This window comes from Medicago sativa, chromosome 6 (assembly GCF_051527215.1).
Source record: "Medicago sativa cultivar Bolivia chromosome 6, Bolivia_mono, whole genome shotgun sequence".
Taxonomy (NCBI): domain Eukaryota; kingdom Viridiplantae; phylum Streptophyta; class Magnoliopsida; order Fabales; family Fabaceae; genus Medicago; species Medicago sativa.
In genome coordinates, this window is record NC_140754.1 from 66956390 (window position 1) to 66973585 (window position 17196).

A 17196-nucleotide genomic window follows, 5' to 3' on the forward strand; every position below is an offset into this window, starting at 1 on the left:
AAAACGTCCAGCGGGGGTTAAAAACCGCCGCGAAATAGTTAAAAAACCGCTGCAATCTAGGCGCGTTTTTTGTAGTCTACTTTGTTCTCGAATGTGGTGCTGGAGAGGATTCATAGAGTGGTGTGGTGGTGGAAATTTGGCAATGAAGAGATCATGTAACTTGCTTATCACAACGACCTTTGTTAGTTTTATGCTCTCATAAAGTAAAGAGTAATGAAAAGCTAGGAGAAATTAAGAAACAAATATAACATGACAAATATAAACAACTTTAGAATTAGACACAAAACAGTCAAATAATGCACCAAACAACTCAAAGTAACATGTTAGAAGTCACAAGTGAAAACATGTCAAAAGTCAGCAAGGTACTTAAATAAAACACAGAGTGAAGTCACCTTCAAACAAATGAATTTGAAAATAACAAATCTGATGAAGTATATTTGATGATGCAAAGTCCCGTAAGTGTAGCTCAGTTGGTAGCTACCAGGGACAATGTTTGCAGGGGCCGGGGTTCGAACCCCGGATTCCCCAAATGTTTGAAGGGACAATATTAATTTAAAATTTAAAAAAGTGTGTGATCTTGCCACTAGGCTATTGAAACAAAAAAAAAATATTTGATGATGCAAACGTGTAACTTGCCTTTGGTTTACCCGTTTCTCCGTTAGATAAGGCTGGTATCTCCAAGTCCCAACGTAAACAGAATACAAACAAAATAAACTAAATTGGTGATAGATTAGTAATTTAAAGATTAAATTAGGTGTTTATTTTAAAGAAAATGCTAATAAAAGCTCTTGAGACACTAGGTAAATTAAAATAACAAACATAATAAAAATATTTTCTGGAGACTCATAAAAACTTGAAGTGATTGTTGAATGTTTCAGGTTATGGTAATTTATTTTACTATGTTATTGTTATGTATTATTGGATCTGGGTGATGTTATTGTTATGGTTATTTAGGATTGTTGATTTGATGAAGATGGTGATAAAAAAGAATTTGTTTTTCCTTTTATCTGGGTTTATTTGATGAATAAGATGAAGGTTGTAATGTAGATGATGAAGATGAGTAAAAAATATAATAAAAATTTCCAGAGCCAATACCATAATGACACGTGTACATCAGTTAACATTTTTTTATTAAACCCTAACGTTTTTATGAAACCCTAACGTTTTTGAATAAAAACTAACGGAAGGGACCAAAATATGTAACGGAGCAAAAGTTAAAATACCAAAACGGACCAAATTTTAGTTATAGGACCAAAGTGATACCAAAAAATTAGTTAAGGGACTAAAATAACAATTAAGCCTAAAAAGAATAACACACGCACGACAAGGTTCTACTACTATTACGCTTGTTAGATAACCTTTGATTCAACCACAAAAAAAATAAAAATGTTCCTTAATTAAATCAAATCAATAATACTCATAAACTAAGAGGAGTGTGATAAATTGAAGTTAAGACACAAAAATGAAAATGAAGCTTATGCTGGTCTTGTTGACAGGAGTTGAGTTCAACGAAGCTTCACTTTTTTATTTAATTTTTTGGTAAAGTCATTAAATTTGATCTTTCTCTCACACAGACACCATGTTTCCAACATATATGAAACACAACTTTGACAATAAACTGATATGGTGAATCCACTAGAGTTAATACTTATAAGCAAGATATATCTTTCTTCTATTTTTATTCTTTTAATTCTTCAACAGTTCTTTTAATTCCATGCTCTTCACTTTCTCTTCAAATCCAACCTCATAATCAATAACTTCACCAAGTCATTATAATTGTGTATTAAACAAAAAGAAAAAAAAAACACACAACAAACAAAAATATTAACATAGTTTACACTCTTTTTCCTCATCCTATGTTTTTTCCTTCGGAAAATGGATTCACTTCAATACCATTTTGTAAAAAATGTACCTAATTTGGATAGACTTCCGATACTAAATGTACCTAATTTGCATAGATTTCTAGTACTAATCTCCTACATCTATTAATCTTACGACCCGACAATCTCCACCCTCTTAGTGGTCTTTGTAGCAGCCCCACCAACTCCAAAAGGGGTTTCATGCGGAATAAACGAAATCGGGAGGACGCAAATAATTATTGTGTTTAAAGAATAACTTGCATTTAAAGAAAAACATTATGGTTGTGAAGACTTTGTACCTTACATCTTACATTAAAAAAATAACTAGTGTAAGATGCAAGGTACAAAGTTTTCATAACCATAAGTTATTTTTCAAAGACAATTTATTTTTTAAACGCAACAACTATTGGTGTATTCGCAATTGGGTTTATTCCTCATGAAACTTAGGGTTGGTGGGACCGATGCAAAGACCACTGACGAGTGGAGTTTGTTGGGTCCTAGAAATTTAGGACCGATGTCTATGCAATTTGTGTAATTTTTTAGTTGAACATATAACAATGAGACCATTGTTAAAGTTAAAAAAAAAAAAAAAACAAAAAAAAAACAAAACAAAAATGGTATTGAGTTAAAATATAATGTTGCATTGTCATTTTATGTTTGTTATGTCGTTGTGTATGTTTGCGTTTTCGATATCTATAAGAAATTGAGAGTTGCTATTATAAGAAATTCATGATTTGTTTATGATGTAAATATAATATGGAAAATGCTACTTCTCAAGAAAAATAGCTTCAAAAGTTTTTCAAGACACAGTTGGCAAATTTTAATTGGATGATTTATTTGTCCACTTCCTATTTTTCAGCCACACCTCCTTGAATTGTGGCAAATAGTGCATTGGCTACTCTTTATTCTTGAAGAATTCTTGATGTTATTTTTCTAGAGATATAGCATTGTTCATATAATATCTATCTTTAATTTTCAAATTAAAGGTTGATGTTACTAACTTTACATTTTAAAGTGAGTTGGATCACTTTGGAGAATTTGGACAATGGTATTGAATGGAAAGCAAAGAACGTGGGGTCAAAAAGAACAATTGAGAAAATAATAATAAAAGAATAAAAAACAGAAGGATGATACCTAAAGATCCCAATTATTCAGCAACCAGTGATAACATTAATTTCCTCAATTATGGATACCTTTCTGTTCATAACCGTATTCTTGCCGATTCATTCTAAACTTCATGAAATCGGATGATATAGATAATGTGAGAGTGATGAAAATAAGAACAGACAAATGTGGTATATATATTCCTTGCAGAAGGTTGTGTGTTCGATTCCCTCTGCCGATGTGAGGGCAGTGTTGGTGGGTGATCTGTAAGTACCTCTATAAGTGCCATTTGGGCCCGGAGGTGTGCCCTGACCCTGGTGGTGACCGGAGCCGAACCCACCTAAACTTTTTGTAACCAAAAAAAATGTGGTATATATATAAGAGATGGAACAACTATCAATGAGAACAAGAAGGGTAGCCTTGGACCATTCAATTCAACACAAAAAGAGGGAGAGATTAAAACTGATAGTTTGTTTTTTAGGAGAATGAGTAAACGGTGCCGGGTCCATGATGGATTCTTGCGTTTCTTGCCCATATTATTCGTAGAAAATAGTACAGCTCAAATAAAATTACCACCAACATTGGCCACAATGAGAGACTTAAGAGGAAACTAATAAAACTCACAACAATTTACGATTTTGTTATTTGAACATAAAAATATTAACAATATGTTACACCATATATGTTTCTCTTTATCCATCTCCTGTCTTTTACATTCTATACTTTACACATTTTAAAAATAGACACAAAAAATACTTGACATTATTTTTGTCATGTCAAAACATCATTTCTTTATATTTAAGAAAGGCTAATATCATGTAACGTAGAAAACCTACACTTTAACATACGATCATGACTGCTAGGGGCACTGTTACCATGAATGCTAACAAAAAAACCGTAAGAATAACAAACTCATGCATATCATAATAAGCAGCACCTTTAATGTAATTACCAGCAAGATAAGTATTGGTTGGTAATTAAGGGGACGCCCCCAAGCTATAAAATTCTAATTTGAATTTACTCTTATATATTTGTTACCAGCACCTTTGATACACTTTTATTTCAATATTTGAATTTACTCTTATATATTTGTTATATGTGCTATTTGTATTGAAAGTTGAGGGTAATTTTGGGAAGAGAAAAAGCCACTCCAAAAGAGCCAAAACATGTTATTTTCTTTATATATAGTATATAATATAGTATAGATTATTATTACTTTGAGGTGTAGGAAGTTGACAACGCGTTTTGTTGGACCGTTTGAGATAGTAGAGAAGGTGGGAGTTGTGGCGTATTGGGTTGTGCTATCGCCGTTGTTGTCGAATCTCCATGATGTGTTTCATGTATCTCAGTTGAGGAAGTATGTGTATGATCCGTCTCACGTGATTCAAGTGGATGATTTGATTTTGAAGTAAGAGATAATTTGACCATTGTGACTTGGCCAGTGAGGATCGAGGATCGGGAAGTTAAGCGCTTAAGAGGAAAAGATATCATTTTGGTGAAAGTGACTAGGTTTGGACCAACCGGCGAGAGCGCTACCGAAGAGTAGGATGAGAGATTCGTATCCAAAGTTCTTTTCTTCAGGTAATTTTCGAGGGTGAAAATTCTTTTAAGTAGGGGAGAGTTGTAAAAGTCTGTTTTTCGCTAGGATTATTTTATTTTTTATTTATATGCGTTTATATGTGCTTATTTGCTTATGTGTATATTTGTGTTGAGATTAGTGAATTTTTAGCCCATAATGGTATTTTAGTCATATTTAAGGCTAAGAGTATTTTGGTCTTTTAGCGAGTTGGAGAAAATAAATAATTTTATTGGAAATGTTATTTTTAGTGTTTTAGTGAGAATAGTTATTTAACTAAGTTACTTGTGAGTTGAAGTAATTATTTCGAGATAGTAATTATTCGATATGTTAGTGAATGAATGAGTAGTAACTTTTTAGAATTAATTGTAAGAGTTTTGAGGCCCAGTGAGAATAGAGTTAGCCTAGCCCATTTTAGTGGTATAAATAGATAACTCATGAGAGAAAAACTAGGTTAAATTCCATTCATTCATTTCATTTCACACACTTTTAGAGGTAGAGATTGAAAGAAGAGAAGAATAGAAGAAAGAAGAGGAAGAACTTAGAAGAGGAGAAAGCTAGAGTTAGAGTGGGAAAGTGAAGCCATAGCTAGAAGATTGTGAAGACTTAAGGTAAGGGGCGGATGGATTCACTCATATAATCACTTATAGTTGAATTTTTGCTTATAAGTCATAATTGATTTTGTGAATTGATGATTTTATATGATGGAATTTGTGTTCCCTTTTTATGTGTAATATTGGGTATATTGAATTTTGTGGAATTGATGAAGTGTTTATGTGCTTAATTAAACATGAAGGGATCTACAAGTACAAAGCATGAATTATCTCTAAAATGTTAACTGAATTATCTCTTTGAAATTAAACATAACCGTTTTCAATTGATTATATACAAATGAAATTTTCGGTTCATTCAGCAGTCGACAAATGAAACTTTTTCCATTTTCAATTTCAGGAATTAGCTGGAATGAACTCAAAACCCTAAGTTATGTAATTCATGCATAATAAAGAGAGAGAAGATCAAGAGAATGAAAATCTAACCAGAGAAGAAAGAGAGAAAGCGTATTCACCACCACGATTCTGACTTCGATTTCGAGTGAGTGAGTGACTTCTGACTTCGATTTCGAAAGAGTGAGTGGATGACCGAAGCAAGGAAGTGGTTTTCAATTTTGGGAGAAGGAAAGTGACTTCTGACTTTGACCGAAGGATGGTAAAGGAAGGACGGTGGAAGATCTTCGATAAGGAAGGAGAGAGAGTGAGTTTTGGACGGTGGAGAGAGAGTGAGTTTTGAAGTGTTATGTGCTGTGTTTTGGAAGCTCTTTCACACTTTTGTTATGTGCGCGAAAATGAAAAAAGTATCCACCCTTTTTTAATTTTCATAAAGCCCAAACATAGCGTTTGTGAAAAACGCTATCTATACCCCCTTCAACAGTAACGTTTTCTTAAAAGCGCTATTAGTGCGAACAAGAATAATAGCACTTATAGAAAAGCGCTATCTAACCCAGTTTTTAACAAGTTTTTTTTAGCGCTTTCTGAAGAGTGCTATAACAGGTCTATAATTTGAATTTTTAATAGCATTTATCCAGAAACACTATTAAAATTGTGCTATTAAAAGCCAAAATTGTGGTAGTGTAAGTTCATGTTTGAGGTTTGAAATAAGTTGTATTGATGATTTTTGCTTAATTGTGTGAAAACCATGAAATTTGTGAGTGATTATTGTTCAAACATGTTTCTAATCACTTGACATATGATTATTTACGTTTGTGTGTTGCATGGGTTTAAATTGTTGGTGTTATTTGTGAGGTTTAGATGAATTTGTGAATAATATGAGTTTTTGGTAAAAAGTGAGTTTGGTGTTGAATTTGAGATGAAATGATGTTATGAATTCATGTTTGTTAATGTTTTGATTGCCTTTTTATGTATGTTAACTATTAACAAAGTTTGGGAAACGATTTTGTCTCAAAGGGGATCAAAATCAGGGTTTTTGGTGAAATTTTTAGTGAGTTCCCGAGAGGAACCCAAAATCTAGATTCCCCTGTACTAGTGTAACTCGCCAAACGAACTGGGCTGCGCCATGGCGAGTTGCCCAGAACAGAACCCATGATTTTGGTCATCCTGAGCAGTTGGGGGTCGTTCGGACACCCCTAAGTGTTTCTTTTGATGTGTTTAATTGTTGTTTTACCTTTTCATCCTACTGAAACACATTTCACTTGGATTAAGATTGATTTTTAAAATCGAAATGAAATTGGTTTGAAAATGATATGAACTTGAAATTTCCGAAAACTCGTTTTTTTTTAAACCAATGGCTTGTGATATGACTTGATTTTTGGAATAATGACTTAGAAAGGTTATGTAGGAAGATTGAGAGATAATGATGTGGTTTTGTCTTGAAAATCAATTATTTTGGAAAATGGATAAAATTAGACGAACTTTGCAAAATCGGAAATTAGGTGAACATTTATGAAGGGATTATCATGTGTTAGAACTTCTGGACTTTTAGCTAATATGTAGGAATGTCATGAGAGTGTTGTTCATATTTGAAACATTATTTTGGTCAATTACTTGAAAATCATAGATTTGTGAAAATAGACGAACAATGTCAAAATGTCGGAAAAAGAATTGATGTGTTGCAAATGAACTTGTATACATGATAACATGATGATATATGATTGAATCAATACTTGATGGACGTATATTGTGTTGGCTATCATGATGCGAACAATTGTTTGTTTATTATGTGAATCGTGAATTATGAAGCGAAGATGTTTCTTTTTGGTGATGACTATTTGATGCGTGAGTTCTAACTCACACTTTTTATACAACATATCAATGGATGCATTTGAAAGTCATTTTGTGAAAATCAATGGGATCAAATTTCTGATCATTATTTCAAAACTGAACCAACCCGAATAAATGCATAAGTAAATTTTAATATTTTCTTATATTAATTTTTTTCTCTAAAAAATACTTAATGGTTTAATAATCTATATATTTACTACTTCGTATGATTCAAATTTAATCAATCATTTGATAATATTAATTTCTAATATAATTTATAATTTATATTATATATTTTTTTAGGAAGAAATTATATTATATTTTCTACCAACCTATTTATTTATCGATCGACTTTGGGTAATATTAATAAAAAAATTTACATGTATTTTGGATATAAAGAAAATGTCCTTCTCTCTAATCCACATTGTGCATATAGTAGTTATTAATGTGCTCAACCTTTTTTTTTTTTTTAATGTGCCCAACCTCTCATTTATATAAAGAAGAAAATATAAGACCGTTCAAAATTTGAGTTATAAAATCAGTAAGAATTAAACTTGCAAGGAAGCACATACAGTAGTTATTTAACATTCATTATTTTTCAATTTTTTGTAGGATTTACATAATCATACTTCTAGAAAATAAAAATAATAAAAGTTGGCACCATTTCATGACAATTTCTATTTATTCCAATGGACAAAAGTTTTCAACTAAACGAATATGACCATTTCATGTTTAAAATTTAGCCTATAAAAGATATCCAAAACCAAACTAAAGTCACACATTTGTGAACTCTCCAAATCTCTTTCTCTTACTTTTTGATTTTTCTTGCTTGTGTTGTGCAAGTTGAATCCAAAAAATGTATGCTATTCCAATTCGATCCATTCCGCCTAACACTAACAACAACAATGAAATCGATTCCTTTGCACTACAACTCAATTGTCACCAGGTTGATTCCTAAACTTTTATTCTATGATTGTTTTATATTCCCTCCTCTTCATTTATCGTTGTCGTATGCGATGTTGATGTTTCTGTGTGGTAAAAAGCACTGGTTTAGCAATCAGTGTTTTTTACTTCGTATACGATTGCTAAACCAGTGCTTTTTACAACACAGAAACACCAGCATCGCATACGATAGTGATAAATGAAGAGGAGGGAATAAAAAACAATCATAGAATAGAAATTTAGCAATCAACCTGGTTACAATTGCATTGTAGTGCAAACGAATCAATTTCCATGTTGTTGTTAGTGTTAGGGGGAATATATCGAATTGGAATAACATACATTTTTTGGATTGAAGTTGCACAACACAAGCAAGAAAAATCAAAAAGCAGGAGAAAGAGATTTTCGAAAGTTCACAAATGTGTGACTTTGGATGGTTTTGGATATCTTTTATAGACTAAATTTTAAACATGAAACTGTCATATTCGTTTAGTTGAAAAGTTTTGTCCATTGGGATAAATAGAAATTGTTATGAAATAGTGCCAAATTTTATTATTTTTATTTTCTAGAATATAGTATGATTATGTAAATCCTAAAAAAAATTGAAAAATAATGAGTGTTTAATAACTACTATAGGTGCTCCCTTGCAAGTTTTATTCTTACTTATTTTTAACTCAAATATTGAACGGTCTTATATTTGTAGACATTTTGGATTCATGGAATTTGTTTTTAACGACAAAAGTATAATTCATATGTAAAAGATTATAAACGTGTATTCTAGCCCTACATACAAAATACCCAATAGAAACAAAGAAGGGTATAAGTGTTTGTCAATGTAATAGAGTACATTGAAACAACCTCTGCATTAGTAGTGCAAAATATTATATGCCATCGTGGCTAGAGATGAGAAAATATAAAATTTATTTAGAGGTGAGAAAATATATTTGGACATGAAGGTTAATTTGAAATAGATAAACTTTAGTTTTGAGCTTATCCACGTCGGATTAACAACTTAAAGAAAGACATGTAACTAACCTGATAGTTATCCATCATGGAATGGTCAAAATCATCGCCATATCCAAATTGTCATTAGGATGTGGAGAATAAAGAGGAATACATTCTTAAAAATATATTGAATTTTGAAAAATGAGTACTTTAAAAAACACACGAAAACAACAAAATAATGATCTAAAAAAAGTGGTCATAGACTAACCTTATTATGATTTTCAATTTTATTTTTTTAGAGAAAGGTCTTTTTCTTTCTTTCTCCTATTCTTCTTTTTCTTCTTATTTGTCTAAGTTTCTTTTTCTTCTCCTATTCTTTAAGGGATTGTGTGTTAAACTTATTAAACTCTCAAGGAGACAATACAACACGATATTTTATTATTGAATAAAAAATAAAAATAATGCTACAAAGGAGAATGGTTAGTGCATAAGAGATGACATTATTTTTTGACAATAAGGTAGAAATATGGTACATTACCATCATCATTCCCATTAAAATATTCAAGTAAATCATCAATTGGTCGTTTATCTTTTGGTCTCTCCATAACCTTGACATCCTGAAAGACATGAAGTATATTAGCATAATTTGCAATACATAATGAATATAGAATTTGACGAGATTCATACAACACAAATCAGATGAACATGTATTATTGACGAATACCTTTGGTATTTCATCGATTTGATTCTAGATTTATGAAAAAATTTAGAATAAACATCTTCATCCCCATATGCACATTCACCTTCATCCATTATTGCAACAATCAACCTAGATTGATTGATCTGGCAGTTTGTGAAAAAACTAAATGCACATGGTAGATCTGGCCAATTTGATAGATCGAGAATTCTATTGATGGGCATCGATGTCAAATTGCAAGTACATCGAATTGATTGGTACAAATTGTCAACTTAATTAATTTATAAATATCCTTGAGAAATCAAAGAATTAATCACTTAAAGACATAAAAAAAAAGTGGTGAGATCTTAAAAAATTGATTAAAAAATAGGCAATAGCAGGGTAAAAAGAAAGGAAAAACGAATAATATGAAGTGTTGCGAAAAAATGTGAAACAGGATTGAGTAGAAACAAACAAGAAGCATTAGAGAAAAATTGGAAGAATTAAAGTTGAAAACTATTGTCGATGCGACTACATTTATATTGAACGAGCAACGAAATTGAGGATGCGTCATTAGGTCTACAAACAATGGGCTTGGCCCAATGTATTTTTTTTTTAGATAAACCGGGAGAGTGGACATGCATCAAGAGGAAACACCGACATCCCAACTAGGTTGACACCCTGGGAAACCTCCATCCTATGCAGCCAAACTTAAATTTTTATTAAAAAAAAGGGAAAAATATATACAACGAGGGGGGACTAGGGCAAGACCCTCAGAAACAAATAGAAAAGCAAAAAAGCAAAAAAACACACAGACTACTAAAATCTGTAGTTTGGAAGACCACATTTATCACGAAAAAAGTCAGAGCCTAAGTCAGGTGGTAGCGTGGAGTGCCATACCGCTCCGTGGATGGAATGACCCATGTTTGCTAACCTGTCAGCACAAACATTACCTCGAACATTCCAGAAAAATAAAATCATTGAGCAGGAGGTGACGTGTCACCCTTGGAGGGGGTTCTATAAGGAGCCTTGCCATCAAACTGGTGTTTGCGTAACATTTGTTGTTGTTTCTTGGATAGCACAGGAACAAACGGTGGATTTTCAGCTGCCCGTTGATCATACTCTTTGACTTTCTGCGATAAATCAAGATCTCTTTGAATACGAGGATTTGTATGTGTCAAGCCCTCTGCTCTCTCAAACAAAGGATTGGTATGTGCCTCGCCAACAATATTTGCGCTAGTGTTGTCACCATCAATGACAAAAATATCATCATCTGAACTTTCTGGTATATCAGCTGAAACCTCACCACTAACGAAAACATCCGAACTCAAGTCTGCACCGTGCTCGGGAAAATTTGCAGCCATAACGTCATCATCATTTAATTGCTCCTGCTCCACATTCTGCTCAACCGAAATCAATGGTATCTCCGATACAACTGGGGAACGAGTGGCAGACCCCGACTGCCCTCCATCACCCTTAACAGATACCGCATCGTCTTGTGCTTCGTTTGTAACCAACGTCAAAATAGGTTCAGTTTCGTGAGGCAATGTTCTTTGAGGAACCCGGTCCACAACATTTTGCAATGCGAAGCTAAATGAGTTGTCTGCAATGTCCTTCACTAGCTCCGTTCCTTTAGTATTTGTTACCTCCAGTGTCGCAAAAGCATTTGAAGAACCGATTCACTGGCTCCAATGTAATTTAGATACTACATCAATTAAGACATAAAATGTTGTCCAAAAGGTGGTGGGGTAAGCCCTAAAAGGCAATAGTAAAGCGTAGAGGCTATTATATATGTAGCTTAATGACATCTTACCATGGATCATAGATATGAGATATCAAGTTTATACATAGTTATAAATCTTAGGAGTAATATTTATACTAGATCGATCTACCATAAGAATACTACATATAGGGATGGTAATAGGTCAGACTGCTTGTTAAGGCCTAAGGCCCCACCTACTTAAAGTCTGGCGGCCTAGCTCGTTTATTAAATAAGTTAGACTGAGACTTTTTAAAATATCCATTAATTTAAATAGGTCATGATAAGTTATATAGAAAAGCCTACTAAGTCTTCTAGGCAACCCATATAAGTGTAATTACATATAATTCATTATATTAATAAATCTTCAATTCTTTCAAATTCTTAATTAATACCTCAATTTATTTAATTTTTTTAATAATTTTTTGCCATTTCGGGATACCAATGAGTTACAAAACTCTTGGTATTTATAGGCATATGTGACTTAATTTCTACGAATCTTATTATCACATTTGGGTCAACTAGTAGATCCCAACAACCCAAAATTAAAATTATTTCTATCTGCACTCCATGACTTCGGCCACCGTATTGCGCAAGGCACAACTCCTAGCACACAATGTTTCTTATATGGTGATGAGACAATTACAATTCTTCATAGTTGTGTGATGTGCACATCATAGTGTGCGACACATTTGAGGTAGTAGCAAAATACTCTTGAATTTCATTCAATGGCGTGACACATGGCTTGTAGCACGCATCAAACATGTACCTGTAGCTGATCCTTGTGCTTTTATTCATAACTTGTCTCATTTATTCTCACCAAAATGTACGTATTGACTATACCCCAAGAAATTGACAACTTTGATGGATCTAACCTGCAATCTAGGTCCAGATGATGAAAGTGGTAAGGTAGATGTTAGCCCAAAATTGGTTAAAAGAACAAAGCACTTAAGTTTTGATGATAACAAGGCTTCTATGAAGCATGTTTAAGAATAATTAGGATTATCTAAGTATAAGAGAGGTTTTTCCTCTAGACTAACAAAGGTGATCTTTTCAGATATTCTTTTATTTTTTGTTGGATTATTTTTATAAGTCATTTCAATTTATTCTTTTGCATTTTAGCTTAAGTAAATAAGTGATTATTTGAACAATAGCTTGTTAAAGCTTATTGAGTCAAATATTTGCACTAACAAAGGTGTTCTTCTTAGAGCGCTTATTTTTTCTCTTAAGATGTTTATTTAATTATTTTATTTTATGCTCATCTATGTATTTATTTATTTGCCCCATTATTGTTTTGTTTTATTTGTTCATTCATTTTTTTATTTTTAGTCTTGCATGCATATTTACTTACTTGTATATTTACCGCATTCTCATTCATTCATTTTCATATTCATATTGCATTTTCCTATCTTCTACCCCTTCACTTTTCTTTTCATTTTTTAACTGTCTGGTGAATCACAATTGATTTGTTTTTTTTTTTATATAATAAACATAGTGAAAAATGGTCGATCTGACGTATGACTTTTCGCACCTGGATAATTCCTATCCCTGACATATGTCTTGTGATCTTGGGATTATCCTCACTATTAACTCAAGTTTTTTTTAATAATAAACATAGTGAAAAACGGTCGATCTGACGTATGACTTTTTGCACCCGCATAATTCCTATCCCTGACGTATGTCTCGTGATTTTGGGATTATCCTCACTATTAACTTAGTTTATTTTCATAATAAAAAGAATGAAAAAGGGTTGGTCTGATGTATGTCTTTTAGCACCCGGATAATTCATATCCCTAACGTATGTCTCATGATCTTGGGATTATCCTCATTCTCAAAACTTTAAAATCAATCCAACACACTTAAATTCCTTTTTTAAGAAAAAAATAGATAATATTTTATCCATTCCTCCAACACATGAAAATCTTAAGCCTCCTAATGCAAGCTTTTGATGCATCGGTGGGACGCGACATAAACATTATTTGTTAATAATTTGCTTTCTCTAACTGGATATTGTTTTATCCATTCCTCTGACACATACACATGCTTAAGACTCCTAATGCGAGCATACAAGCATTGTTGTATCAGCGGAATGTGACATAAGCATTAATCGCTAAAAACAACCAACCCGCAATTTTTTTTTACAAAAAACTACGTAGCTTTGAGTTTCCCATTGCACACGGGAATACGTAGGAGCGGAATAACAACATCTCGTCAAGCACCCCAAATAAAAAAAAAATTAAAAAATTTTGTTTTAATAATGTAGAAATAAGAAACCAGCACATGAGCATGTAACCTAAACCTTTGAGAGTAAGAGAACCTTCCCCCTAAATGGTTCCCGTTGAGTACAACTTAAGCGAGGGGTGCTAACACCTTCCTCTTGCATAACCAACTTCCGAACCCATCTCATGGTTCACAAACCATGTTCACCCAAGGTTTTATCGATATTTTCCTCTCCCTCTTTTGGGATAGATAAAGTTTGGTGGCGACGCCGTTATCATTTCGAGTGTTTTACACTTGTGGGCATTTCTTTACTTTTCGTGCCACGAGACAAGGGCGGTTGTTTTTTGTAGCAGGCAGCAAGTATCTCACTTCTATAAATAAAGGAAGACTTTGAAGACAAAAACCAAGAGTTTTCAAATCGAAGTATTCATCTCTCAAGTGAAATCAATATTCTCTCACAAGCTCTTCACAAAAACAAGCAAGCTCCTACTCTCTCATTATATCTTGGATCTTAATCTTTTGACTTTGTTTTTCATCATACTCTCAAGCAAGTGTTGAGAAATCTAGATCCAACAAAAATCCTTTATCATACAAATTGTATTTTAATTCTCAACCTCTCATTTATATAAAGAAGAAAATATAAGACCGTTCAAAATTTGAGTTATAAAATCAGTAAGAATTAAACTTGCAAGGAAGCACATACAGTTGTTATTTAACATTCATTATTTTTCAATTTTTTGTAGGATTTACATAATCATACTTCTAGAAAATAAAAAAAATAAAAGTTGGCACCATTTCATGACAATTTCTATTTATTCCAATGGACAAAAGTTTTCAACTAAACGAATATGACCATTTCATGTTTAAAATTTAGCCTATAAAAGATATCCAAAACCAAACTAAAGTCACACATTTGTGAACTCTCCAAATCTCTTTCTCTTACTTTTTGATTTTTCTTGCTTGTGTTGTGCAAGTTCAATCCAAAAAATGTATGATATTCCAATTCGATCCATTCCGCCTAACACTAACAACAACAATGAAATCGATTCCTTTGCACTACAACTCAATTGTCACCAGGTTGATTGCTAAACTTTTATTCTACGATTATTTTATATTCCCTCATCTTCATTTATCGTTGTCGTATGCGATGTTGGTGTTTCTGTGTGGTAAAAAGCACTGGTTTAGCAATCAGTGTTTTTTACTTCGTATACGATTGCTAAACCAGTGCTTTTTACAACATAGAAACACCCGCATCGCATACGACAGTGATAAATGAAGAGGAGGGAATAAAAAACAATCATAGAATAGAAATTTAGCAATCAACCTGGTTACAATTGCGTTGTAGTGCAAAGGAATCAATTTCCATGTTGTTGTTAGTATTAGGGGGAATATATCGAATTGGAATAACATACATTTTTTGGATTGAAGTTGCACAACACAAGCAAGAAAAATCAAAAAGCAGGAGAAAGAGATTTTGGAAAGTTCACAAATCTGTGACTTTGGTTGGTTTTGGATATCTTTTATAGACTAAATTTTAAACATGAAACTGTCATATTCGTTTAGTTGAAAAGTTTTGTCCATTGGGATAAATAGAAATTGTTATGAAATAGTGCCAAATTTTATTATTTTTATTTTCTAGAATATAGTATGATTATGTAAATCCTAAAAAAATTGAAAAATAATGAGTGTTTAATAACTACTATATGTGCTCCCTTGCAAGTTTTATTCTTACTTATTTTTAACTCAAATATTGAACGGTCTTATATTTGTAGACATTTTGAATTCATGGAATTTGTTTTTAACGACAAAAGTATAATTCATATGTAAAAGATTATAAACGTGTATTCTAGCCCTACATACAAAATACCCAATAGAAAGAAATTATCGCCTAAGAAAAAAGACAAATCAACAAAGTGGGGTAAACAACCTCTGCATTAGTAGTGCAAAATATTATACGCCATCATGGCTAGAGATGAGAAAATATAAAATTTATTTAGAGGTGAGAAAATATATTTGGACATGAAGGTTAATTTGAAATAGATAAACTTTAGTTTTGAGCTTATCCACGTCAGATTAACAACTTAAAGAAAGACATGTAACTAACCTGATAGTTATCCATCATGGAATGGTCAAAATCATCATCATATCCAAATTGTCATTAGGATGTGGAGAATAAAGAGAAATACATTCTTAAAAATATATTAAATTTTGAAAAATGATTACTTTAAAAAACACACGAAAACAACAAAATAATGATCTAAACAAAGTGGTCATAGATAACCTTATTATGATTTTCAATTTTTTTTTTTTTTTTAGAGAAAGGTCTTTTTCTTTCTTTCTCCTATTCTTCTTTTTCTTCTTATTTGTCTAAGTTTCTTTTATATCTGTCAAATCATATGAAACTTTAAGACAAGTTATACAGAGCTAAAAACAGAATAAGGGATTGTGTGTTAAACTTATTAAACTCTCAAGGAGACAATACAACACGATATTTTATTATTGAATAAAAAATAAAAATAATGCTACAAAGTAGAATGGTTAATGCATAAGAGATGGCATTATTTTTGGACAATAAGGTAGAAATATGGTACATTACCAGCATCATTCCCATTAAAATATTCAAGTAAATCATCAATTGGTCGTTCATCTTTTGGTCTCTCCATAACCTTGACATCCTGAAAGACATGAAGTATATTAGCATAATTTGCAATACATAATGAATATAGAATTTGACGAGATTCATACAACACAAATAAGATGAACATGTATTATTGACGAATACCTTTGGTATTTCATCGATTTGATTCTAGATTTATGAAAAAGTTTAGAATAAACATCTTCATCCCCATATGCACATTCACCTTCATCCATTATTGCAACAATCAACCTAGATTGATTGATCTGGCAGTTTGTGAAAAAACTAAACGCACATGGTAGATCTGGCCAATTTGATAGATCGAGAATTCTATTGATGGGCATCGATGTCAAATTGCAAGTACATCGAATTGATTGGTACAAATTGTCAAATTAATTAATTTATAAATATCCCTGAGAAATCAAAGAATTAATCACTTAAAGACATAAAAAAAAAAGTGGTGAGATCTTAAAAAATTGATTAAAAAATAGGCAATAGCAGGGTAAAAAGAAAGGAAAAACGAATAATATGAAGAGTTGCGAAAAAAATGTGAAACAAGAATGAGTAGAAACAAACAAGAAGCATTAGAGAAAAATTGGAAGAATTGAAGTTGAAAACTATTGTCGATGCGGCTACATTTATATTGAACGAGCAACGAAATTGAGGATGCGTCATTAGGTCTACAAACAATGGGCTTGGCCCAATGTAA

The 17196-nt window shown here is 32.1% G+C and overlaps 1 protein-coding gene across 1 annotated transcript; it reads right to left on the reverse strand.

Annotated features, from left to right (window-relative positions):
* Window positions 1-10850: 10850 nt before the first annotated feature.
* LOC146916477 (uncharacterized) lies at window positions 10851-16831 on the reverse strand. Its single transcript, XM_085721651.1, has 3 exons — window positions 16688-16831; window positions 16444-16527; window positions 10851-11519 (listed from the first exon to the last, which is right to left on the reverse strand). Exons 1-3 carry the CDS (start codon window positions 16829-16831, stop codon window positions 10851-10853), a joined length of 897 nt encoding a protein of 298 aa, XP_085577777.1.
* Between the last annotated feature and the right edge of the window lie 365 nt (window positions 16832-17196).

Bases quoted from the DNA above. Each gene is read 5' to 3' on its own strand.
- LOC146916477 (XM_085721651.1), bottom strand. From the start codon at position 16,831: ATGCCCATCAATAGAATTCTCGATCTATCAAATTGGCCAGATCTACCA. The intron at 16,528-16,687 runs GTTTATTCTAAA...CATGTCTTTCAG, and splicing joins GTGCATATGGGGATGAAGAT to GATGTCAAGGTTATGGAGAG. The intron at 11,520-16,443 runs GTACCATATTTC...GCGACACTGGAG, and splicing joins ATGGGAATGATGCTGGTAAT to GTAACAAATACTAAAGGAAC.